Source organism: Alosa pseudoharengus, unplaced genomic scaffold (genome assembly GCF_046254945.1).
Source record: "Alosa pseudoharengus isolate Yale_2024_CS ecotype anadromous, Long Island Sound unplaced genomic scaffold, YU_APseudo_1.1 YU_APseudo_1.1_scf_13, whole genome shotgun sequence".
NCBI classification, from domain to species: Eukaryota; Metazoa; Chordata; class Actinopteri; order Clupeiformes; family Clupeidae; genus Alosa; species Alosa pseudoharengus.
The window spans coordinates 24,940,152-24,967,261 of NW_027468598.1; the positions used below are offsets into that span (position 1 = coordinate 24,940,152).

Below are 27,110 nucleotides of genomic sequence, written 5' to 3' on the forward strand. Positions count from 1 at the left end.
TCCTTTGGAACCCACTGTGGAATTCTGGGTTTTGAGGGGGCTGCCTGGTACGCAGAATCAGATGGAGGAACTTGAATGGCAGTAAAATATTACTGACTTCCTTTTCAAATGTTAAAAATAGACACAGATCGCTCTCCCAGGGCTCAACCCCATAGTAGACTGACTCTGATTGACTGTCTTTTGGAGCTGGTCTCTGCCATACCCCTCACCTCCAGCCAACTGTGCGATCCTGTCTACTCTGCCCTAATAGCTCTCCCTCCAGCTGAGCTCTCTCACAAACAGGATGTCAGTCCAGCACTGCCTCTCAGACGCCGGTGGGACAAGTGGTACCCACACCCTGTCCAGTCAGCCTAGAAGCTTTGGGTGGTGGTTATCATGCAAGCTCACTCTGCTTTTGTGGCACAGCTGTCTCAAGAACTAGTCTTCAGTTCATCCTGCTCATTTTGAGGCCGCATTTTTATATTTTGCCTTGTGTAGTTCTTTGACATTCAGACATTCAAATATTAACAGAGAACTGAAGGTTAAGTGAAAAGCAGCGCGAGCCCTGAGGCATGTCTGAAGAATGTGTACGTGTGTAGTAGGATGGGGAGGGGTGGGGTGGTCTGTGAGTCTCTGTGTGTTTCTCTGAGTCACAGAGTGGGCTATTCTAAGATGGATCAGGAGGAAGTGTGCTCTTGGGCCTTCACCCCTGGTGATAAGGTTTCTCTGTTTGATTTCTGACCCTTAACTACTTGGTTTTATCTTGGCTTTTGTTACTTATTAGCTATTCCTATCATTTGAGATGTAAATCATATCAGTGGGAACTTGGACATTGACCCAATGAGAGTAAATGTAACCTCATGTATCCAAATGACATTATTCCCAACCAGTTTGTGTTTTACACACTTATAGTCACGCTTAGTCTGTCAGAAGACCTGTTGCTCTTGGACACCAAGGCCACCATTTCCTGTTGATGCCCAGAAAATGGCCAATTCTCGAAACACGTGTCACAGGTCAGAGGATGTGTGTCGCTGTCACTTCCTCCCTTTTCCAAATCCACACACCCTAGGCACACCCATCACCGACTGCCACAGATAGTACCACACACAAGAGACAGACTATTCTTCACGTGCTCATAGCTAACCATCCCATATATTGTAGGCAAGGACAGAACACACTGTACCTTATTCAAGAGCAAATAAAAAAGTCCAACACCTGGGCCATAGACGCATTGCATTGAAGCCCATGCAAAAGTGGAGAGTGTGACTCAAGTGGCCAGCTCTTGTGAACTGGAGGATGCTCTCACACCTTATGCGACTATTACATAATGCAGGTCAATGAGGAACAGAGACGGAATAATTTCACACTTGGCCAGTAACCACACAGGCTTTTTAGACAATGACCACAACTCCTCCATTTCCATGTAAATGTGGCTTATGTCTGAGTCAGAATATGAGCAACAAATCAGCTGGAAAAGAGGAAATCACAAAATGACACAGTCAGCTGTTTTGTTTTGACATACAGTATATCATATATATTCAATATATGAATGAATGAATGAAAAAATACACACACACACACACACCATATATATATATATTCATTTGATTATGTTTTTTTACACTGCCATCAATCCCAAAAATTTCGGAGGCAAAGGTCACCCTTTTCAGAGTCAAATTTGTGGGGTCAGCAAAGGTTGCACCCACATTTGTTCTCACATTTGTCCGTCAAACATGTAGGCTGAATGAGTGGCATAAGGGCCCCCCAGCCCCGCAGTCCAGACAGACGTCCAATATAAACATTTAGTCCTCCCTGTGGGGAGAAGTGGTGGCTATTTGTTTTTGTGTTTTTGTTAAAGATGTGAAGGAGCATGCGGGGAGGACTATGCGCGCCTCCCCTACTGCACATCCAGGGGAAGCGCAGTTCCTCCGGTGTTTACCATGGGAATGTGCAAGACAGGATGCTGAAACTTGGAGGAAGCGCTGACGGGCGAGAGCCAGAGAAAGAGAGGGAGAGAGAGAGAGAGAGAGAGAGAGAGAGCGTGCACGCTCACGAGTCAGATGGGGGCTCGGGGCCGAGGCGAGACATCAATTACTCTGCAGAGGCTGGCCTGGCAGTGGGAAGAGACCCTGACCCTTTCCATGTCCCGAGCTTCGGAGGAAACGTGCAAACGCCGCCTGCTCAGCAACAGGTAACACCTCCTTACTCTCCCCCTCTCTCTGTCCCTCGCTCTCTTTCACTCCCCAACACTCACTCTTCCTCTCCTTTTACTGGACAGCCTGCAGCTGTGATCCTCGCTTCTTTTTACGAGTGTTTCATTGTCCTCTGTTCTGCTCTCGTGGTCGGCCAACTTTCTCCCTCTCCCGTTTGAACACATAGGATCCACTGAGGCGCACGTGCAGGCTTTTTTCCCCAAAGTGACTAACAGCCGGGGTGGAAGGACAGGGACAGCAGCGAACACAGTCAACATGATGGAGCTGAAGATCCAGCTGATCCCCACGGGGGAGATCATCCTGTCTCCCGGAAAAAATGGAGAAAGCTACTGCCATAACTGCAAGGTCAGCTCACTCATAACTCTGTGCCTTAGAATATCACAGATGCATTAATATGCCGTTTTTTTTTTTTTTTAAAGGTTCTGCATCTGCCTGTTGAGGTGACATTAACACATAGGCCTATCAATAGATCTAAGATCTCAGGGTTCTAAGCTCTGTGTGAAACAACAATGGGTATATTAATTAAAGCAACGCAATGTAGTTTATCTTTTACCTTAAAATAATAACTCATGTTGGTGCCATGCTGACTTAAGAGAAGAATAATGGAGTGTCTGACATTGTTGTTGCATACCCAGAACTCCTGGTATTTTACTATGCTGTTGTGGGTAGAAGCAGGGCATTTTCGTCGGTTAAAGACAAATTTGGTACGCCCTTAGCACTCAGTATGATGAAGCTTAACCAAGATGTAGGAAATTGACATTGCATGGGCTGTGATGTAGAGATGGCCTGCCATGTGCTCGGCTCCCTGTAGGGGGAGATAAATCAATTCCACTCCCATTTGACTTGGATCAGGCTGGTTAGCCTCAGGTGGTGAGTGCACAGTGGATCTTTAATGTTGGGTGTATGGATGAGAAGCATGTGAATGACAATGTGATGTTGCCTGAAGAGATTAAAAGAGCAAAAGTATGGTGTTCTGTGAAAGTCAGGCAGCATAAACGTTTGCTTTTATATGTACAGTGCATCGAACCCTGAGTTGCTATCTCCACGATTTCCTCATACTGGTATGAAGGAGACAAATGACATTGAGGTGGGTGTAATAATAACACAATCTAAAGAATGCAGGATGTTGGCTTTCCCTGGACCATCAAGTCAAAATAACAGATAGTGTTGAACTTTAGGAAACGTCACAGAGATACATAGCGTCCAAAATATTGTTTACTGCAACCTACCTTCATATCTGTGGTATGGCAGAGTGCTAAAGATCCTCTTCTGGGTAAAGCATTTGTCAGATAGTTTGTGAAAAGTGTTATTCAAGCATGGGTGCCAGGTGGCAAATGACTAAAAAAGAACTGCAGCATGTTTTAATAGACAGTTTTGTTGTTTAGGAGTTTCCATGGAGCCATCTACCATGGAGATATCTTGGAGGCAGAGGGTTTCTTTACATTGTAGAGGGGAAGGAGCTAAGACATTAGGTAGGCTACCACTAGAAGCAGTGTAATAGTGCCTAGAAATGACTGCACATTGGATCACAGGCTATTTTTTTATGGATGATTATGTATATAATATTAAGGGAGTCATGCAGTTAGTTGGTTGTATTTAAATAGTAATGGCTTGGGAAGGAATGTGTCTGGAATGCACAGGAAACACTAAAATACAGGAGTGGAATATTTTCATTAACATTCCTCTAAGGTCACATCACCCTAGTGTGTGTGTGTGTGAGAGAGAGAGAGAGAGAGAGAGAGAGAGAGAGAGAGAGAGAGAGAGAGAGAGTGTGTGTGTGTGTGTGTGTGTGTGTGTGTGTGTGTGTGTGTGTGCGTGTGTGTGCGTGTGTGTGTGTGTGTGTGTGTGTGAGAGAGAGAGAGAGAGAGAGAGAGAGAGAGAGAGAGAGAGAGGAGGAAAAGAGGGTGGGTGCAGGGGATAAGAGATTTAAGGATTTGATGATACATAGTTACTTAGTTGTGGCACAACCTGTAAAATATGTTGGAGATTCCTTAGGTGGCTTCGTCTCTGTAAATCTATTGATACACTGCTGTGTAACATAGATAAATAACCATTGCCATACAGTCTGTTAAGACGGAACACACCCTGAAGTCCAGCCTGTCTGTCCGGCACTGCCCTGTCAACAGGATGTAACCTTTCCTCTCTGCTTTGCTTGCTGTGCAACCACCCTTAATGCAGGGCTGTGGTGTGTGCACTTGCTGACTAAAACAAATCTGTGATGAAACAGTATTGATCATTTCATCCAGTGACCGTGGTGTTGGGTTACAGTACTGCGCTGCTCTATGTGAAGGCTTGCCTCGGCCTCAGGGGTCACCTTCACGGTATTGATTAGCCTATCTATGCACTGCTCTTGATTTGAACCAACCAGTGGAGTGTTTAATATAGACCGGATAAAAAAGTCTCAGGTTCAGCCATACAATGTCTCTATCAGCTTGTTTACAAACTTCATTGACCATAAATATTCAACTGTTGAAAGGTTGTTGAAACATTGGATGTACAGTAGGCCTACATCTTCCTCCTTCCTTGGGCCTCAGTTCCCATGGTTAAGTATACAGTTGCAGTAACAGTGGTCTTGTCAGCAGGGGGTAATATAATGCAACCATACCAGACAAAAGTTGCCACTAAGGGTGAATCCAAAGTGTTGATATCTGTCTTTAGAGGCTCATTTCACAATAACTTTACTCTGCTAAAATGATAGATAGATAAGAGATAGGCCTAGATAAAAACTGAACAAAAGTAATAAAAATGTTTTAAGTACTTTAATTACTACTACAACAGTGGACACACATACAGATAACACTTTAAGAACAATTTTATTCATTTTAGGAACTTTATGTCCATATTTATAGATTATTAATGAAAAGAAAGGCCTGCCCGCTAATGGCCATGCGAGGAGTTCAACAGGCTATGAAAATCTTTCTGAGTGTGACAGATAGGCTGCCATTAAAGACAGATTATCTGCAAACGACATCAGACGAATTTCAACTGCTGGGGGGGGGAATGCAGAAATCACAGAAAAAACCTGTTCAGCTCATCCTAAGGTGTTATTCGCCAAGGCTACACGAATAGCTTTGAATTGTCTTGATATCATCACAGCGTGGATTGGTTTGAAGAACTTCCTGGTATTAGATAGTCTTAGGTAATGTTTGAAGGGAGGGAGGAGAGATACTGTGAGCAGTTGTTCCACGAGCTCCAAAAGTAGCCTAAAGAATGTACATTATATGTAGCCAACTGTAAAGCGTTGTAAGTTATAGCCTACACTAGCTACAAAATTGTTGTTTTTCTATTGGTGCAAGTGCCTTGAGCATTTTTCTAAATAACGAGGAAACAGCTGAGCAAGGACTGGTCTGTCAAAATTAAAGTGTGATATATTAACCTAAGCTGTCATTGTTCGTAGAGTAGCCTAGGGAAAGTCCTATGAGGAAAGGGGAGTAAGAGAAGGACGCATAGTGTTGGGACTATCCACAAGTCTCTGAGGACCGTCTGAAGGACAGGACGACGGGATTAATATTATAGTTCCACGTACTTAAGGAAATTCACATGAATGTTGCCATCAACCATCTACCGGTGAAGAACATTTTTAATTTAGGAGAAGCACATTTGTCGTGCTTGAAACAGAACTTCATAAGGTAGGTTTCATGAAAACGTTTGCGAATGTCTTATTCACCCACGACATGCTGTGACACGCTTCAGGATTTGGTAGCCTCCTCGGAGCGTTTTAGGACTTTGCATCTACGATTGAATGAAATATGCTATAACATGATCGGCAGAACGTTCTTCACGATAAGGTCTTTCACGATGTAGTGATTGTGTATGAGTCATATCATATGGATAGTGCCAACATTTGCTTCGCCATAGTTTGAATGACGGGTTGGTGTCATGAATAATGAGTCTGTTCAAATGACTCTCAGGTCATTTATGTCTCGTGTCACTTTTGTAACTTTGTTTGACAACACAGGGTAAGGTGTTCAGACCTATTTGACCCTAATCTTCATCGTATAGGCTACTATTGCTTATGCGTTATAGGGTGGACTCAACCACACCTATTGGTACTTAAAGTTTACCATGTTACCATGAGTGCATTTCAGCTCTTCGAGCTTTTCAACTTATTGCGATGGGTAGCCTATATCTAGACATAAGTGAATTGATGTAGGCTACCGATACAACATTCAACACATCACTTGAATATTGGACAAAGTCGAGGATGTGTATGTGAGTGTCTGTAAACGATTCTCCATAGTTTGCCATGGCAAGCACTATTTTGCTGGCATCATTCCACCTCATGCTGCAAACCACTTTGACTTCTATTTTCAGCAAACTGCTTTAAGTTATGGCAAGCTTGATGGCCACTCAGTGACCTGATGGATCTTCTTTACTGAGAGAATGCACTCCCTTTGGGTGGTGTTGGATTATCTTTCAGTTTGTGGAATGTCTTTAACCTCCCCACATAAGTCATATCTGTATGTATCTAATCTATAGCTGTGTATGAGAGAACAGCCTGGCATGCTGTTCTTCAGTGGACTGTGGACCCCTCCCCCTCTGTCACACATGTGCTGTAGGCATGTCATATGAAGCACAGTAGATGTTTTACTGATGGTTAGATATGAATTCAAAAGTCCGAAAGCAGAAAGGGAAGAAAAGTGAAAAAATAAATCCATCATGGAAGGTTGTGTCATCTGCAAGCTAGTGGTAGTGACATATCAAGGGCGTTTTGAGGTCGTGTCCGCATCTCCCACCCAGCTTTCCACATTACTGTTTATGTTCTCGTTAATTCAGTTTAAGGATGTGTTGGTCTTGTTTGTAACCCCATGCTGTCAGCAGCTAATTTTGATCCGCAATCAATGTCAGCTCTGTCAAATAATGTTGTTGCTGTTTGCTAATTGAGTTGGAACTAAATGGAACAATGTCAATAGAGTTTTCCATAACAATGCAGGCAAAGTCCATGGACTGTGCAGCATTGCTTTTACATAATGGCACTAAGATGCTGTTTGCCGCCAGACTGACATTATAGTCAGATTCTGTCTGGTTTTGGTTGCTGAAAAAAGGATTGTGCTGGGCCGAGCTTTTTTCCAGCTGTTTCTCAAGTGTTAGGAATCTTCCTAGCTCTTACCGCATAGTCAAGTTTGCCGCAGACTGCAGCAAAGGTCAGTGGAACTCAGATTACTGTTGGTTTGATTTTACAGTTTTTGAACCATGCTTTAGTCATAGAGTGCCTTTTCAAGGGAAATCTCTCCCATTGTCCTGTTACGTACGTAATGTACAAATCGACTCTCTATCTCACTGTTGAGGACACTGTAAGCCTTAGCTTCTCTATTGCTCTGTCAAAAGCAGCTGTCAAAACTTTTTTGGTGGTCTCGAGAGACTTCAGACAGGACACACCTGGCTGCTGTCTCTCTCTCTCTCTCTCTCTCTCTCTCTCTCTCTCTCTCTCTCTCTCTGACGGGAAACTGCCAGGATCTAGTCACCACTTTGCCAAAATGGGTTTCTCTTTCTGCTGTTTACCGTGTGTTGAGCCTCTCCGGAGTCATTCATACCCACTTAAACCAGCCAACTGCCAATCTCATAATAGTAACGGCAGTAAGTAAAACAATGTTTTACGTAAATAAGATGGTGAATGTGATCTTAAATTAAGGATATGAGAATAGCCGAAAGAGGATTGCACGAGAGTGTGTTCCCGAGTTAAAATATGGGGTGGTATGGACATGCTTGGTGTATACTCTAAACTACAGGCAAGGCCGTGTGTTTACAGAATAGCGGTTTGAAGCATACGGGAGATATGGGTAGCAGAGGGTGAAACAGTGTGTGTGTGTGTGTGTGTGTGTGTGTGTGTGTGTTTGGCTGGGAAAGGAGCGTTTGTCAGTGTGTCCTGTGGTGAGTCACAGGCTTGCCGTAGGATCGGCAGTTTGACTCCATTTAGCTGTGGCTTTTCCACTCAGAGTTTCCCACTGAAGAAAGGGCCCCACCCTTGGTCGTGGCCCTGCTCCGCATCAAGAGGAGGAGAGAGGGGAAAAAAGGACTGTGTGTGTACCGTACGACTCTGCCACTGTGTTTAAATAGTCCTGGTGATTCAGAGTGTAACAGTTTGTGTAAAACTGACCAGTCAGCACAGCAGTTTTTTTGTGTAGCGTACGTTGTCTATTAGTGTCAAACTCTATGACCAATGCCTGTGCATGTTTCTTACTCACGTTTATGTGAGGAAACCACTACTGTGTATTACGCTAAGTGAATTTGTTATGCTGGTTACTCTCGGTGCTACACACACATGTGCACAGACACACACTGGATACACTCAACTTCAACTAACTTGAGGTTGTGTGAGAGACTTCTGTTTTCCTGCGTTTCATTCTGGCTGGCTTTGCGGTATTTAGCTGATAGAAATATCTAGGCAACTTCTTTGTCAAATTGGAAACTGTCAGAACAGCGTTCAGACGAGTCAATCCCACTCATGTTACATTCCTGCTTTATAACCCCTGATGGGTTCTGAGAGTGGGAATAATGATCCATCAATAAAAACTTATTTTTGCATAATCATAGAAACCCAGCAGTTTGTATTATGAGCAGACATTAGAGGTTAATAGTGCAGCAGTGGACAGTTGGTGGTGACTGCAGTGAAGAGTCAGTAGAATATGAAACAGACATGGCTGTATGGTGGGCATTACAGTAGATTGCTATACGGTATGTTGCTTTTGTTATCTTTTTAAAATTAACTTTGGCCCTTTATATTTCAGCCTATCCGTAGTACCACTGGGATGGAGCAGGTAGGTGTTTGGAGAGGAAACTCAAACTCTTTCCCTATGGTGTTACCCGTAGTGTGTTCCCGTGAGGTGTGTGAACTTTTCCCTTTTCACTTAGTTTGCACCATTAGTTCTTATCACAGAACACACCATACTGATACCGACCCTAAACCTCGCTCTCACTCCCACTCTCTCCCCATGTGTAAATCACCCTACTGTGCTGAGAGACCTCGGAGGCTGTGTGGTCGTGATTCCTACCCCCTGCTGTTTCTGATTATGCACATACCGTGACACCCGCGACCCTGCCTGTTGAGCACCCAAGACACTTGCATGGCAAAGTTCACAGGCTCTCCCCAGTCTGTCTTTTTTCCCCCGGTTCCTATCTATCTTTATTAGGGGAGCGGAGAAAGCACTGACTCTGACTGCCCTCCTTTCACAGACCTTGTGGATGTTAACCTTTAACCAGACGGGCCCAGTGGTTAGCGATAAGCACTGTATGTAATCCCTGCCGGGTGTGGCCTGGCTTCCACCTTAATGAAATGAACTGAGTAGGGAGGTAGGGCGAGAGAGATCTACTGATGGGGAGTGAAACTGGTGTCACACCTAGCTGGGTGGGTGGGAAGGGGTGTGTGTGTGTGTGTGTGTGTGTGTGTGTGTGTGTGTGTGTGTGTGTGTGTGTGTGTGTGTGTGTGTGTCTGTGTCTGTGTCTGTGTCTGTGTCTGTGTCTGTGTCTGTGTCTGTGTCTGTGTCTGTGTCTGTGTCTGTGTCTGTGTCTGTGTCTGTGTCTGTGTCTGTGTCTGTGTACGTGTCTGTGTACATGTATGTGTGTGCACGCGTGTGTGCGCGCATGTGTGTGTGTGTCTGTGGCGACACCGGTGGCGGGAGCATCCATCGGCAGCGTATACTCTGACTGACAGGGAGAAGATCGCGCCCAAGAGCCACTGCTAAACAGGGCCCACCTATGCGAGCAGCGCGGAGCTGGGGAGAGTTGTGCAACAGACCATTAACTCATCTTGCAAAACAGGACAGCCAGGACAGCGGGATGGAACCCAGACATTCCTCCACTATAAAGGGGGGAAATTCCACTGCCGGATCTCTGGAATGGTGTCTTTGAGCAGCAGACTGATGGGAAGGGAAGCATGTAGGCTGTAGTATAGATCCACAGGTGGAGTGCAGACCTGCTAGGACTTAGGCTATGTTAACACATAACGAAGTGAGGTTAAATTATCGAGGCTAAATTGAATACAGACCCCAGACATGGATCTTGTGACCACTGTCTGCTGTCAGATTCTTCGTGAAAGATGCACTCTGTGTCAGTCTGTGTACGCCGTTAAACTGATAATAAAGCACACACCCTGTCATTCATTTCTTTCTAGGAGGTTTCCCTCAGAATTCACAATGTGAGTAGGGAATCATTGTTTTCTGACCAAAACCGCTTTGTGACATTTGCTCAGGATAAAGCTTGCATTCTGAGGTCAATTACCTCATCCGCCGTGGCCTTTTGAAAGAGAGAGAGAGAGAGAGAGAGAGAGAGAGAGCAGGTAATGGAATGCCACCCTGATACCACAGTGAAGATAAGTGGGGTATGCATAAACCAGGGCTTCTTGCCAGCGCTCTTCTTCACCCCTATGCTCAACTCCCACTCTAACACCATCAATCTCAGAAAACAGACTGGGGCCTTATACCTGCACTTGAGGCCTGGATGATCCCAATACTGGAATCTCCAGTTTAGAGAATGCCATCCGTCAACCATGAATTATAAGTGGCAGTAGCTTGCTAATGAGTTCAGACACCTCAGTATCTCTCTCTCTCCCTCTGTCCTCCTCAGCCTTGGAATGTTATTATCCCAAAGCATCTCCAGATCTCACTCAGTGGGTATTGTCATTAGGTAATTGGTTATTTGCAGAATGGGTTGGTGTGGCGGCACCGTGCTCAGAGTGCTATTGTTTTGTGGTAGAGCACCATAAAAGTCAGTAGTGGATAATAATAATCACCCTGTGATCTGTCTGCTGAAAGACATCCCTATGTGTCTGTGTGGGTGTGTGTGTATCTGTGTGTGTCTGTGTGTGTGTGTGTGTGTGTGTGTGTGTGTGTGTCTGTGTGTGTGTATGTGTGTGTGAGAGAGAGAAAAGAGGACAGAAGCAGCTGCATTGTGTTCTGCTTGACCCCATGATGATTCCATGTTTGGGCAACAGTTGTGTTGTGCAAAATTGCTGTGATGTTGTAATGTGGCTGTGAGTGCGTGCTCTTGAAACGCCTAGCACAGTGTCATGCGGTGGAGCTGCAGCCCAAAGTCTCCTCCCTGTAAGAATTCCTTTGGGATTCTTCTGCCATATTTCAATGAAAGCTGCACAGCAATCTCCTAGCATCACTCATAGTTAAGCATGAAGTGAGTACAACATGCTGTGTTTTTACAGCCATAGATTGCAACCACTCATCATCTAAATTTGTCCTAGCAAAGTAATTACGTCTCTCAATTAAGTTTTGAGAAACTTGAAGTCTTCGAGCTTTTCAGGAAAGAGCATGACTGTTGTAGTAATAAAGTGACTGTTTGCTTTTTATTTTACCTGTAACCAGCTACTCTCACTGAAAGTTGACTTTGACCCTGAGCGGTATTGGCTGTCCAGCAACCCACTGCGCCAGAGAGAATTATCTTTGTCGGTTCTTGGGACACGGTCAAAGGCATTTCCACTGGACGGAGTAGACGCATGCAGCATACAATTTAGCCAAAACACACATCTTTTATCTAGAAATAGAATAATTAAACTAACAATAGCACTCTTCTGAAGCTTTTAAAGGGTTGTGTGGTTCAGTGACATATGCCCATTCATATGTGGGTGTGTATCTTGGATGATTATTAAAAGAACCCGGGAAATGGGAGTATGAGAATTGGCAGTTGTGTGTGAAATCGAATATTGTGTGTTTTGTCTAGAACTGTGGTTGTTTCACCACACAAATCAGTGGAAGACGGATGAGCACTGTAAACAGGAAAGGCCCATGGTGGACATTTGGCAAAATCATAATGGATGTCTTATGCAAGCCACTTCCAATGCCTGTGCTATGTCAACAGAGAATTAGTGTTTCTAATCCAGCGTTGACAGCACAATAGCTTTCTTTTAGCAGGAGACTACATCAGCTATACCCTGCTATTGTCCCATCATACCTACTGTATGTGTGCTAATGTGTGACAGTGCAGAATAAGGGGAGAATGGAAGAAAAGAAAAGATAGAAGAAAGAGAGGAGAATGGGGGAGAGAAGAAAAGAGGAGGATTGATGGAGCATTGGAATTGAATGAGAGGTGAAAAAGAGGAGTGAAGAGGACAGGAAGCTGAGAGCTGGTGTCATCCCTCCATCTTCCTTCCCAGTCGAGAGAGGAGTGGAACATGCCGACGAGTAGTGCTGTGGGAACCCCCTGCCCTGCACGCTGCTGCCTGACCTGCCCTTATAAGGCCTGCAGGGTATTAATACGCCCAGGAGGAGGAGGAGGAAGAGGAGACGAGGGAGGGAGGGACGGCTGCCAGCCCACAGCTGCTCTAGCAGTGCGAGACTCACTCGAGTTGAGTCCCCGCCCAGAGGGGCAGCATGGGGGCACAGTGCATGCCTGGGGGTTGTGTGTGTGTGTGTGTGTGTGTGTGTGTGTGGAGGGGTAGGGGTGGTTAAGGGAAGGGCAGAGACTTGACGGTCCGCTGGGATTTGGGAGAGTGAGATGCTTGGAGTTCTTCAGCTGCATGTCCCATCTCGTCCCCCCCCCCCCCCCCCCCCCAATCACTGACCAAAGTGGCTGAGGGCTGAGAGATTACCCCGAGAGAATGCATTGTACCCTAGTAGTGCCCCTCCCTTCCTCACCTCCTCCAGGTTGGCTGCCAATACTCTGGCATACACTGGCCTTCCCCCTCCAGTGACTCAGTGTGTGTAACATACATCTACATCTCATTGTATGCTCCTCAGATTGGAACTGTGACCATAGTGAGTCAGCCAGCCAGCCAGTGTGTAAATGCATGTTTGGTTTACTAAAGGAAGATAAAAGACTGGCGTTGAGGAATGTCGTCTAGAATAGGCACTCTTGGTTTAGAAGCGCCATTAAAAAGGCATAGAAGGTAATCTTGCTTGTGGTGTTACAGGCTTTCTCGATGCTGAACTTGAACTGGCAGGATTTGAGGACATCCGCATCCACTTGAGCAGCCAGAGCCAGTTGCTAAATCAAATGTTTCCAGTGCAAGCAATGAGAGCCACAACATCCTTCCTAAAGAGAAAGGACTTCATTTAGTTTTTTGGATTAGGCTTTAACTAACATATAAACACTATTTTTGAAAAATATATTGAGTTGTAGTATCACACTTGCAACTGTTTTATGTATCTTGTTATGTGTTATTGTGTCAGATTTACAGATTCCAAAATATATACAGTACATAGTTTATGTATAATTATATCCGTCGTTTATTCACGTAAGGTTTCCATACTAAACACTAAATGTATATTTAGGTACCAGATGGCCAAGCTGGCTTTGATGTGCAGCCAAGATGACTTTAAGACCAGCCTGGACTCTTGGACTCGCGTTCTCTTCCTCAAAAGATATACAACGTCAGCTCAGTGATTCATCACTAACACCTTTTCAAGATGGATTAGCGCTTTCGCTTGTGGATCGAAAGAGGCAATCAAGTAATTGGTGGTTCCGCCTCTCCAACTTAGGACTCCGACTGACCCCCCCCCATATCCCAGCCGGAGTAATTGAGTGAAATCACGGGCCGTCAGAAATAATCGCTTTATGGAACACTTAAGGAAATGCCTGGGAAACCAGAGTGCTGGCTAGGCAGGGAAAAAAAAAGATGTGGCGTCTGCAAGAGTGAAAAGCTCTAAGTTTGTGTGCGTGTTTTCTTATACGTTCCTCCTCCCTCCTGTTGCAACAATTGATTAGGCCAGGATTCCACTCGCAGGCATTTGACAAACAGCATTCGATTAAAAGTGGGTGTGGGTTGTCATCTCTCTCTCTTTGTTCCAATAAGGCAGAAAGGGTCTGTGCATGCAGTGAGTCATGCTCCACTCCACTGTGTCTGGAAAGTTCTCACTTCTGAAAAAGGGCTTCGCTCCCAGTTTAACACAGAGAAGCAGACTCTCACACTCGAGTGGCATGCCATGGGTGATTCACCAAACCCGGGGACTCAGGGGGATTTAGGTGCAGCCACATCAGTGAGACAATCAGAGTCAGAGGGAGAGGCCGAGCACCACCGCTCTACCACAGGACTGATCTAAACGTGATCCATGACTCGGATGACTCTCAGGGTCACTGCTGGCCCACTGAGTGTTACATCATAACCTTACATATGTCATATCCTCTTTCTGCCTGCGTTGTGGCCCTGGGGCTTCCCCTATCTCAAGTCGTCTAATTTCAGCCGCCATCTATTTCTTTCTTTCTTCTTCTCCTTCTTGCGTCACTCGCTCGCCCTCACTCTCTTTCTCAACCGGCTCTTTTACGCCCACATGGCTGACATTCTTGTGCCGTGACATCACTGCTTGACTAGCGCTCTCCTGCCTTCCCTCTGTTTTTTTTCTGCCCTTTTCTTTTCTCCCCCTCCTTCCCTTTTTCTGCCCATTCTTTCGCTCTCCATTTTTGACCTTATAGGCTATTGAGTTCGTCTGACCTATAACAGTCATCCCTGTCTCTTTCTACTAATTTCCACCATGAATCTCTCTGTTCATCTGATGTGCCAGACGTCTGAGACCTTCTCTTCTACTTTGTAAGCACACTCCTCTACCTCCTCAGACTGCTGTGACTGGTCCAGTCTTAACTCAAATCAAGTTGTTTGAATTACTCAATAACTACAGACTTGTGCCGACAGACAGGGGAAGTGAAGGAGTCTAGCTGCTGGGATGGTGATGTCGACTCGCACTCAATCAGTCTGCAGGGCTATGACTCTACCAGACATCCTGGACCCTGTGCTCCGATGATTCCTACTGTAGCAACGCTCCTCCTCCTCCTGTTCCCACAAAGCTATGAATTTCCTCTGTTTTTCTTCGAGATCAAGTTACTCTGCCAAGTTGCTGAACTTATCCCTTAGAATCACACACTGGACATTTAAAGGTGGAGAGTTCTCTGTGCCTTTCCTAATGACTGGGCTGGACTTTACATATGAGGCACAATGGAAGAGTGAGGTTGGACGCTGGTGGTGTCCTCACAGTCAGTCGTTCGTTCGGCAGTACTTTGGTTTTACCAGGAAATCTCTGTGGCTTTTTTCACAGACCAGTGTTTGGCGTCTGTCATACTGCCAACCTTTACTTTGCTTAATTACAAATGACTTAATTACTTTATATTTTAGACTAGAATCTGGTTGAACGTCACAGTTTAAGTGGAATAGAAGATAAGCCGTAATCCTCCACCAAATGCCCACAGGCCATTCACACTGGGTGGTTCCTTGATGACACTGGCTATGCCAGAGCTTCTTCCAGTACCTCCTGGGTGCAGGGGGGGGACTGCAACTGACCAGGCCTGAGCTGTTAATGTCCCTGAGCTGCCTAACTCTCTCACAATGACACTTGCAGACACACAAACAGCCACAAATAGCCCTGTGAGAGAGAGAGAGAGAGAGAGAGAGAGCATGTGGGTATATTTAGCTGACGAGGGAAAGCGGTGCTTAAAACAGTCAGGTGCAAAGGAGCGCAACAGTGAGCGATAGGGTTTCAGGAAGAGAGCAGTCTGAAAGACTAAGTGCTACACTATGTAATAGTCTAATTTCCCACACACATACATTTCCAAACACTTCTCCATGTTGGTGTGCCTGTCTTTTTGCAGATGCTATCACCCTGACACCAAGATCTAAAATGGCTGTGCATAAAAGCCTGCAGTGGGTCTATATAGGCAATGTTATATGTATGGGTAGTGGTGGATATGCAGCAGCCCACTGGCTTTGAATGGCAGAGCTGTATAGGGATTGCAGCAGAGGTGAACAAAGTCCAAATCTATCCAGAGCTCATTTACGCCGCACCAACTCTGGGCTCTGAGTGAGGAGAGATTAAGTGAGTGAGAGCATGATAGCTATGGAACAAGCAGATATGACAGCCCAAGCCATGCAGGCTGTGCACCTATAATCCTATCAGCCTATTGGGTGACATTAACCAGAGCAGACAGGGTCCCATAACATGCTGTGCGTGTCCTATTAAATTTGTGTCATGCACACAGGAAGCTTTGGATGAGGGAGAAGGGGCTGGGAATCGGAGTCTGTGTGTGTGTGTGTGTGTGTGTGTGTGTGTGTGTTGGGGGGGGGGGGGCGGCATGTGTGGGGCATGTCTGTGTGTGGCATGTCTGTGTGGCGTGTGTGTGTGTGGTATGTGTATGTGGTATGTGTGTGTGTCTGTGGTTTGTGTGGGTGTGTGTGTGGTATATATGTGGGTGTGTGGGGGGGGGGGGGGGGGAGAGAGGACCCCAGATAGGAAAGAGAGATGTTGCAGTGTGAGAGAGGAAGTGAGTAAAAAAATACACAAAGATGCTGAGAAAATAAAGATGGATTGAGGGGACTGGACCACGCAAAGAGATTAACAAATAATAATAAAAAAAACAGCCCAATTTCCTACTTTCTCATGGAGTTTTCCCATTACGTTTACGTTGAACCATTACATGTTCAAAACCACAGCCGAAATGCTGGTGCTTTTCCTTACAGCAGTAAAGTGAGGAAGCACTTCCTCTGTGTGTAGTAGCTGGCGGTTGACTAATGGGTGTTTAAATGTGTTTGCTCATGTCTCTTTGGCTTTTCCTGCACTTGGATGTGTTGTTGGCCCTGTCAGTAGAGCACCTTGCAAGTTTCTGGCACACTCTACTGCTGTTAAACCTCTTTTAAGTTGTCCTTAGTTGACAAGAGAGAGAGAGAGAGAGATGTTGAGAGAGAGAGAGAGAGAGAGAGAGAGAGAGAGAGATGTTGAAAGAGAGAAAGAGATGTGTCATTCTGTCCTCAGGCCCAGTGGACTAATTGTCTTGTAGTTGTCTGATCAAGGCTTAGCAGTGATGAGTTCTGATCGCCCGATGTGAACAAAGGGCCAAGGGCGAGACTGACGACTATAAAAAGGAGATCTGATCAGGGTGCAGGCCTTGGCCAAAGCAAATATGCAACCTTAGCATTTAGCGCTGTCGGGTTTGTTTACACGGTTGTCATGACAGCCAGCCGCAGAGTTTTTGTTTGTTCCTAACAAAAGTGGTATATTGCTGCCACACAGACACACACAGACACACACAGACACACACACACAGACATACACACACAAACACACACACACACACACACACACACACACACACGCACATACACACACACACACACCCAAGCTAGACAGGGGTAGAGGAAAAGAACAAGAGCTTTGCTCTTCCCTCTGTCCATTTGTCTGGCTCTCTTGTTTCTTATTTGTATATCTGTCTTATTCTCCCCCTCCCTCCTGTGTGTGAGTTGGCCCAGTGATGCCAGTTTTCCCAGAGAAAGAGAGAGGGAGAGGGAGAGGGAGAGAGTGAGGGATGGAGAGAGGAGAAGAAAGAGAAAATCACACCGTCTGGAAAACATTACTCAGATTCTTGCAGGCGGGGGCTCTGATTATGTTGGGCAAAGAGAGAGCGAGAAAAAGAAAAAAGGATTGAGAGAAAGAAGGGAGGAGAAAAGACAGGAAGACAAGAGGCGAGAGAGAGAGAGACGCCATTAGCATTTATCTGACACATTAACATTCAACAGCATTCAAATGTGTTTTTCCTAAATTCACACAGAGAGTATCGAACTTCACAAAAGCCTCTGTGTCGGTCCGAAGCTTCGCTTCACCCCTTCGCTTCACCGCGCCCACCTCGAGAGGTCAGCTGCAGCCAGTAGATGGCGCCACTTCGCCGCAGCGGGGTTGGCAGAGTTGACCTTGGCATGGAGCTTTACCTGCACTTGGACAGGACAGGTGGTGTGTGCTGTGCTGAGCCAAGCAGGGTGGAGAGGAACAGCGAGGGGTGTGTCCTGCGCACACACACACACACACACACACACACACACACACACACACACACACACACACACATACACACACACATATGACCTCACACATTAACCCCGTAGTTTCCTCAGTGGGCAGCCTCTCCCTGTGGCCGGTCACTCAGGAGAGCGGGCTGTGCCCAAACTGTGCTGCAGTACTGATGTCATCACACACACACACGTACGCATGCACACACACACGCCCTAACTCTCTGAGAGCCTTCTGTCTGCAGGCCAGAGCCAGACATTACCTAAGGGACACCCCTGCAAATTATTTACAGAGAGACACTTCATGAGCCTCTGGTCCTCGTCTGTCCTGCACTTGCTTGTCTGTCTATAGACGGCAGGAGGAGGCTCTTCTCTACTGCTGCAGATTAATAGAAAGAGAGAGAGAGAGATGTAAAGACAGAGAGAGAGAGAGAGAGCTTCCCCATGCCCCTGACTGGACAGAGTTATTGGTTTATTTTGCAGTCATATTTCTTTCTGTAAATCTACTGATCAGTTGTGCTCTGAGTGATGGCAGTGTAACATGCGATAGCATGAGCCAGCCTCAACGCATTTACGCCCCAGTCACTACAATTTATGGAGGGGGAATCCCGTGGAGACTGTTCAATTTGCCTGAGTTTGCAGAAGCAGGGGAAGAAGGCTGGGAGGATGATGGTGGAGAGAGAGAGAGAGAGAGGAGGGAGGGATGTGAAGAGGAAGGAAAGGAGGAGAAAACACACACAAGGCTCTGCGGTGATTTTTATTTGGACATATTTGATATTCTCTCAGAGATACTGACACGTGTGTTCATCGTCCCTGCCCCAGTCCCAGCTATCCTGCCTTCCAGTCCCCTGAAGGAAAGTTTTTTTTTTTTTTTTCTCTCTGTCTCCTTTCTCTTGACGTGGTAGTTGTGACCAGATGTGAGGGCTGTGTGTGTGCGTGTGTGTGTGTGTGTGTGTGTGTGTGCGTGCGTGCGTGCGTGTGTGTGTGTGTGTGTGTGTGTGTGATGTTTTGGGGTGGCTATTTGCCCTTTAGCCTGGTTTTAAGAGCAGGCACAGAGAGTGGAACGCACATGGACTTCCAGCCCCATAGGAGTTTTACCTTTCACTGTAAACCCCTTAAACTCCAGAGCCAAACGCTCAGTCCAGGCTGGGGTGGGGTGGGTGGGTGGGTTGAGAGAGTGAGGGGGAAGGGTGCGAGGTGGAGAGGGAGGGTGGCACTTTTCAGAGGAACTTGTTCCTCAACATAGACAGAGCGCGAGAGAGAGAGAGAGAGAGAGAGAGAGTGACCTGAAGGAGAGTGGAAGAGAGGAAAAGGGAAAGTGTGCAGTAGAATACAGAGAAGAGAGGGATTTACACAGTAAAGAGAGAGAGGGGGAATGAGGGGAGCAAGAGAAGCAACTGGAGAAGAGATGGCAGCTGGACGTCTCCCACACGCAGAGCAGGCAGAGTTATAATAACAAATGATTGCACGATTCCTCTGACGTGGACAGCTGTTTTGGAAATAAAAACAGGAAAAAGTTTGTGGCTACGGAGCGAACAGAGACGTGAGATGAAGTACCAAGCAATGGTAAGAACAGAAGCCTGCCTGCACTGCTCACTCTAACCTAGAAGCCCCTTGTTTTCTTTGAGGTGTCTGTGTTTATGTGGGTTTGAAGGAGAGTGTATGTTTGGAGGGGCAGGGCACATATGTCATAAACTGGACTTGGGGTTTATGTTGTGACTGCTGCAGAACTTTTTGCAGATCTGTCTTTATGCATTTTAAGTTAGATAACACACTCACCTGTGTACCGGTGTAGAATTTTGGATATTAGTGAAGAATAGGGGACAGCTTTTGTTTTGCATTCTGTTTTGCATCGACTATAGCATTTTGCTAGTGTTCCCCAGGTCATGTCATGAAAGTGCTAGGAGTGAGTGTGCTAAGTATACATTTGTTGGCATGGTAACAAACAGCTGATTGGTGAACATTAACTCTGTTCTGATTCCAAATTCCCATGACCTAATGTGTGTATTGTTGTGCATGTTAGTGCGTGTGTGTGTTTGTGTGTGTGGGTGTTCCAGCACCATGACTAGAAGCAATCACTATCTCACCGTCACTACCCCTCCTGCCGAATTCTTTGGCACTGAGACAGGGCGAGAGTGTAGCCGGTAATGAAACTGCTGCTGGCTGGCCCTTGCAAGCCTGATCCGCCCCACACATTGCTTCCCATCGCTGTCATCCCTCAGGCATTCCCTGCAATTATTCCGTGGCCTGATGACTGTCAATCAGAGGGTTCGATGTTGAGGGGTCTTCTGACTGCGAAAGGGACTCATAGGTAGTCTAGTGATCTTGTCTACAGAGCAACAGCACCTGTTCAACTTGCCTCTGGATCAGAGTGATAGACCATTATCTTTTGCGAGAAACCAATCCCAGGTAGTCTTCCATTGATCTGGTCTACAGTGCAATAGCACCTGTTCACCTGTGCTGAAGGTGTGAGACTGTCATCATGAGTAATACAGCAGTCTGTTTGTATCTGTTACATCCGATGCTTGTGTGTCGTTTCCAAGCCAAGGAGATATCTGACAGCTTTCCTATCAGATATCATGTACAGTAACTATGTACATCTGTAACTATGTAAACATCTTGAGTGACTTAAACCGGAAAACAGCCTTAAGTACATAGAAGGCTGATGAAAAATGCGGTATCGATAGAGCTTCCTGTTCGCCCATGTTACTCTCATTTTCATCCTTTATTGTCATTTCACCTCTTTTTCGCACGGTTCCTCCCCTCCTCTCTGCTTCTCTCTCTCTCTCATTTATTTACTCATTCTTTCTTTCTTCCTGACTACTTCTTCTTTCACTCTCACTCTGTAGCTCTTTTTCTTCTTTTAGTTTCAGTGTGGGACGTTCCCATAGAGAGACTGTCAGAGACTTAGAAGCACTGCTCATCTACAGACACTCCACAGAACAGTACTGTACATATAATACCTTGAAATGGTCACTTAAAAAAAAAACAGGGCAAAGACTCTAGATATCGGCCCACGCTGTACCCTCTTTGCCTCAGCGTCTCCGGTTATGGCAGAGGTGGAACTCAGGAATGTCCCCCTGCTGACTTGCCATCTAAATGCCCTCTACACTGTCATGAGTTTGCTCTGAATACCTTCTATTGTTCCCCACAGGTTTGTGGCCCAAACTTTTCAGCTGCCAACACAAACCCTGTCCACTGGAGGGGGGTGGGTGTGTGTGTGTGTATGTGTATGTGTGTGTGTGTGTGTGTACATGTAGTGTGCATTTTTCGGAGCCTGTGTACATATGTTTGTTTACTTCGAACACTTTCACCTGCTGAGACGGAGCCCGACGCACCTGTCTGTCTGCTTTCCCTAGAGATTGTCGCCGAGCAGCTGTGAACGGCGATCCATCAGCGTCCTTTTAAACAGCCACTGCAATCAAAGCTAATCAGGACCTCGCTGTGGAGACGGCCTCCTTTACATCACAGCTTTCTTGTTCTGCGTGTGATGTGGCAGCAACTGTTCAAACCCTACAGCTAAATAAAGGGGAAAAAATGCTCTACCGTTCAAAGCAAACAAACCAAAAGCAAAACACTGAACATTACGTTCTGGGGATTTCAGTAGAAAGCTGGATATATCTCTGGGAAGTTTAGATGAGTCACATTTGCCCAGTGTTGCTTATAATGCAACCCAGCAGCTTCCCTACCCCTACTAGCAGCAACTAGAAATGTTGTTCACAAGTTCAGAATTCGGGGCAGAACTCGGAGTTCTCGCTGTTCTCCAGCCAGCTGTGCTGAGAACAGTGATGTGGTGACCCTTGCCACCTCTTGGCCTCTGCCACAGTTCAGCTATCAGCAGGGAACCCCCGTCCATCCCAGAGGATGCCTCCATGTCATTTCGATCTGCAGTCAATGTCATTCTCTTTTCTTTAGTACTTGCATTCTTTGTCATTCAGCATGACCACTCTCTTTTCTAGTAATTTATCTTTTGTCAATGTTGGGGGGGGGGGGGGTGTGCTCTGCATGGACAATAATCTTTCCCCACAGAAAGACCTGACTGTGAAACGAGAGTTAGGGGTGGGTCTAGGCAGCTGGATGGCTGAATCAGGGTACAAAAATGCAGTATTACCGTTTCCTTCAGCGGTGTTTTCTAACCCGAACACAATGGTGTTTCAGAGTTTGTGTGTGTGTACTGAGTGTTCTTAAACCATGGCAGTAGTTGCTCGATGTAATGGAAAGCGATGCTTGAACCAAGTTCCTGAGACTGTGCTGGCAGACTGCTGTTTGTGCACTTCCAACTTGAAAACATCAATTTGAAATGTGGCCTCTGCTCAGAATAACGTCTCCGTAGAGCGGACTATTGACAGAAACCGAAACCCGATGCATGCTGACGCAGGCATGCTGCATCTGAGCTGTTCCATATTTAACCGATCTGCCCAAGCAAACCACCTAGTTTTTTTTTTTTAGAGCTTTTTTGCCCTTGCCTTGTGCCTGCGGCTGTAGGAAGGTCAAAGCCTAAAGAGCAAGCATTGTTTGCAGTTAAGCTCACTCCCTCGGTCTCTGACCCAGCTGACTCTGACATTCTCCTGAGAAGGACGGAGAAGGACAGATCATGGGCAGAGAGAAGGAGGAAATGTCAAAGTGAGAAGGAGAAATGGAGATGGACAAAGATGGACAATCAGAAAGAAAGGACACGAGAGAAAGAAAGATGAAAGAAGGAAGGAAGGAAAGAAAGAAGAGAGGGGTAAGAAAAATTAATGAAGAGCCAAAGAAACAGAGGGATGGAAAGAAAGGAGAGGAGATGGAGATGGACAGAGAGTTGGAGAAGGATTCCAAGAGCGTGAGCACGGGGAGTGTGATGAAGAGGCAGGCCGTGAGAGTCGGAGTGTGTGTGTGTGTGTGTGTGTGTGTGAGTGTGAGTGTGAGTGTGAGTGTGAGTGTGAGTGTGAGTGTGAGTGTGAGTGTGAGTGTGAGTGTGAGTGTGAGTGTGAGTGTGAGTGTGTGTGTGTGTGTGTGTGTGTGTGTGTGTGTGTGTGAGTGTGAGTGTGTGTGAGAGAGAGAAAGAGATTGAGTGAGTGAGCTCTGACACGCAGGACCAGCCTGTTCGGCCGTCTCCCTTTTCCCCACTCCTTTGTTTAACCCACAGGATCTGGAAAGTCTGACGGCATGGCAGGCATGGCAGGCATGGCAGGCAGGCAGGCAGCGCGGCCCTAGGTAAGCACGGGGGTCCCGGCCCGGGGGCCGCACGGGCGCCGGTCAGGGAATGCCAGGGGTGGACAGGGCGGGAGCAGGAAGACCCAACTATTAAGACCCAACAGAGGAACAATGAAGTCATGGAGCAGGAGCTCCGAGAATTCTGTTTGTCAAAGGAGGCGTGGGAGAGAGGGGGCTTCCTCTTGTTAGACCACTACGGTTTCATTCCAAAAAGCTCCTGGCAGCGGGCCACTGTGTTTGCAGTTTGCCACTGCGGTCGTTTTCCACGCGTATTTGCCGGTTTTATGTGACCAACGGAGGACGCCTGGATGACGGCGCCTTCCCTAACGAGATGGACGTTATGAGGCCTGGGAGAGCCTTCTCTCACAGAGGTGCTAGATGAGATGAGATGGGACGTGTGTGTTCTCAGCGCTGAAATACCAGTGATGGAGTGTGTCTGTTTGTGTGTATGTATATTTGTGAGAGAGAGGAGGACCCCCCCCCCCCATACACACACACACCTTAGCACCTTAGCGTGCCGGTGAGGGACAGAGTGACCGTGAGGAGGTGAGTCACTGCACTGGGTGGAGACAGAGGCCCGAGGCCCCTGCACCTGGCTCTCACCTCCAGGATTTGACTAATAGTAGAGATGAGTAAGGACCTCAGCTTTGAATACGCTGTGACGTGGGTTGGTTACCATCAACAGCAAAAGCTCTTTCCAGTGGTCCAGCTGAATAGATAAGCCAAAGTAATCACTTAATCAAACAAGCAAACATTATATTGATTTATTCTCCTGCACTCATCATTTATTCATTATTGTTCTAGTGCAAAGGCCTATGACCTAATCATTTAAAGCAAATATAATCACAAATTTATCATCAGTTTTTTACCCAGGGAAGGATAAATCTGTCATCTCAAATGACTAGTGCCAGCGCATCTGGCATTAGACCGCCATTTAGAAAATAATTCTGCATAGCCAGAAATCCCCAGAATGCCGTGTTTCCGATCTTTGTCATTTTCCATGCTTAACACAGAGGCCCATTCAAAAGCCCATGGAAGTAGTGGACAGTAGGGCATGCTTTGGCACTCATGAGAAATCATTTGTTTAGCTGTGACCACAAAGAGCAATATTTCCTTATTGTTTCTATGTTAGTACCTGTCATCTGTCAGCCTGCAACTCTCACTCAGAGAGAGAGAGAGACTTTGACTTTTAAGTTTCTTTATTATCAGTCAAAAGGAAACCGACTAGCAATAAAACCAGCCCATATTAGAACATCACCCCCACACACATACGAAAAACAAACAAACCAAGAACAAACTATACAAAATAATAAAAAAGAAAAGAGAGAATGCAAACAAACAAAACCAGCTATCAGTCAACCTTGAGCCGGTCACATAGTTCAGAAATTGAGTAACAATTTCCCCTCCTCATTCACCAGAAAGAGAGAGAGAGAGGTAGAGAGAGGGAGGGAGGGAGAGAGGAGGGAACAGAAGAGAGCGGGAGGATGGTAATGAGATGGAGGGAATGTGACAATGATGGAGATATTAAAAAGGCCTTCACCATGAGTCGTAGGGAGTTGTCTCTGGAACATTTAGAGAGGAGTGAGAGAAGTAATAACAGTGGCGACGACAACAACGACGACGATGATGATGATGATGCTGATGAAGAAGGTGATAGATTGAGAGCGCAGTCACTTCCTGGCACCGGACTTTTCCGCTGCCCTCTGCCTCAGTTCCATTCACTCCCTGTGTTTTCCCTCCCTCTTGCCCTAGGATCTGCCTCCTCCTCCTCCTGCCATGTCATGTGCTCTGCCATGTCATCCTCCTCCTCCTCCAGTGAGGAGGTGCTCTAGCCGCTGGTGCTGAAGTTGCCTCAGCTCTCCTTAATTAAAGCTCTTTCTCAGGTGTGTTGGTGCTCCCCAGGGCCCTAGTCCCGCTGTGTCAATAACAAAACAACAGTATGGGCAGCTGTTGTGTTCACACTGTGCTGCTGCATATTGGCCTATTTGTGTGTGTGTGTGTGTGTGTGTGTGTGTGTCAGCATCTGCGGGTTTGTTCATCCCTGTGCGTTGTTGTTTTGAGGAGCAGCATTACAGTAAATCCTCTGTGGTCAGTGGTACAAAGAGGTCTTCATTAACGTGAAGTGTGTCTGTGTGTGTGTTTGCGAGTGCAAAAGCGTTTGTGTGTGTGGTGAGACAGCGCAAGAGTGTGCGTGCAGGCACAAGCCTTTTCCACACATCGCTTCGTTGACGACAACCTCTCCACTCCACTTTTGGCTCGAGAGGAAAGTTTTTGTCGCGGGGGGGAAAAAGAAACGTGACTAGTAAGCCCCTGGTACCGAGGCCATGGATCTGAGCAAATTGGGAGACCTAATGCGCAAAACACAGAGCGCCATTGTAGAGAAGGAACGTCTGATCAAGGCCATGGATGACATCCAGTCTGTAAGTGTCTCCCCTGACTCTAGTTCAGTCGCATCTCTCTTGTGCAGCACAATTTGGGTGGAGTTGCACATGCCGGGTTGTGGCTTGACTGTAGCCGATATGAAGGTGTGACTTTCTTCATGTAATTTTCTCGGTGTGGTTTATATTTAGAGGGTTTTGTGGGCACATTTACTGAACATGAAGGGCAGTGCTGGAACTTGTCATGTGTGTTTAATATTCTTGTGCCGTGCGCTGTTCTGTAAACGTGTTTTTTTTTTGAGTGTGAGTGTGTTTAACCTGCCTGACCGAGTCCCTGGGGAGACTGCTGTATGCATCGTAAGCGCTTCCAGTCAGACAGCAATCGGAGGACGTGTTGTGCGCTGTTGGAGCCACTTTGAAGACATATTGAAGCATTTAGCAGCAGCTAGCAGCTTCACAAACATCAGTCACCTGCTCTGTCGGGGCGTGCCTGTTGTCTAAGAGTCTCTGTTAGTTTTTCCCTCCTGACACGTTGCCCTCTCTCTTCCTCTCCCTCCCTCCCTCCCTCTCTCCCTCTCTCTCTCCATCTCTCTCCCTCTTTGCACAGGCGGTTGGCGTAGACGGGGTGCGGGCAATGATGGAGAGCGCCCTAACAGCCAGAGACCGGGTGGGCGTGCAGGACTTTGTCCTGCTGGAGAACCACACCAGCGAGGTGGCCTTCATAGAGAACCTGCGCAAGAGGTTCAAGGAGAACCTCATCTACGTAAGTAACCCCCCCGCCCTCCCCCCCCAAACAGTGCAAACATGCCCTGAGTTTGTGTTGCTTACTTTGGGTGGGAGGGGAAAGGGGTTGAGCTGTGAGGTGTACTGTAGTTGTCGGTGAGTGGGCGGGTATCATCATTAAAGTGTTTTTCCAAGGTTGCATCCAGTTGTGCTCCTCTTTAATCTTTCAGCCGCCAACAAAAAAAAGAAAAGCATTAAAAGCAGATGTTCTCTCCCTCTGTGTGTGTGTGTGTGTGTGTGTGTGTGTTTGTGTCTCCCCCACCTCACTCACACTCTCTCACCCCCTGCAGACATACATTAGCTCAGTGTTGGTGTCGGTGAACCCGTACAAGGAGCTGGAAATCTACACCAAGCAGCACATGGAGCGATACCGGGGAGTCAACTTCTACGAGGTCTCCCCCCACATGTGAGTGAGTGCCCGTGAGCAGTCTGAGCCATCCCTGAGACTGTGGGGGTTGTCTGCTTATGTAATCGCTGCGGCTATCAAATGGACAAGTGGTGGGAGTGATGCATGGGCACCATGTTTGCACAGGCTGTTGTCGATGTTGCTAAGAGATCTGGGAATTCCTTCGGAATATTTAAACTTGCTGACCAGTGTGGTAGTGGAATGCATGAGGCAGACCCCCCCCCCCCAAATAACAAAAGCACTGGTGCTGGTATGCCCACCTCCAGACCCCGCTCCCAGACCCGCACTGACACCCCCACCCCCCCACACACCCGACCCAACCCTGGCCACACTCACACATCAGGCCAAACATGCCCACAGCAGGATGAGCTGAGCTGGCCCTCGGCAGAGTAGGCTGCTCCAACAGGGCTCGCCCATGACTGCATTATGTCATCTCCACGCAGGAATGA

General features: G+C 46.7%; 1 protein-coding gene across 3 annotated transcripts in view; it reads left to right on the plus strand.

Moving 5' to 3' along the window:
• Positions 1–2,389: 2,389 nt before the first annotated feature.
• Positions 2,390–27,110, plus strand: part of myo1cb (myosin Ic, paralog b) — a 44,960-nt gene continuing 20,239 nt past the window's right edge. Inside the window, exons 1-3 of one of the 3 annotated variants that reach the window (XM_076282637.1) lie at positions 2,390–2,537; positions 26,080–26,235; positions 26,546–26,661. In XM_076282637.1, coding sequence (XP_076138752.1) covers positions 2,448–2,537; positions 26,080–26,235; positions 26,546–26,661 — 362 coding nt within the window. In that variant the 5' untranslated portion in view covers positions 2,390–2,447. Of the gene's footprint in view, positions 2,538–5,324; positions 5,822–19,269; positions 19,465–26,079; positions 26,236–26,545; positions 26,662–27,110 lie in introns of those variants that run through there. The other 2 variants (XM_076282639.1, XM_076282638.1) reach the window with 2 other exon arrangements.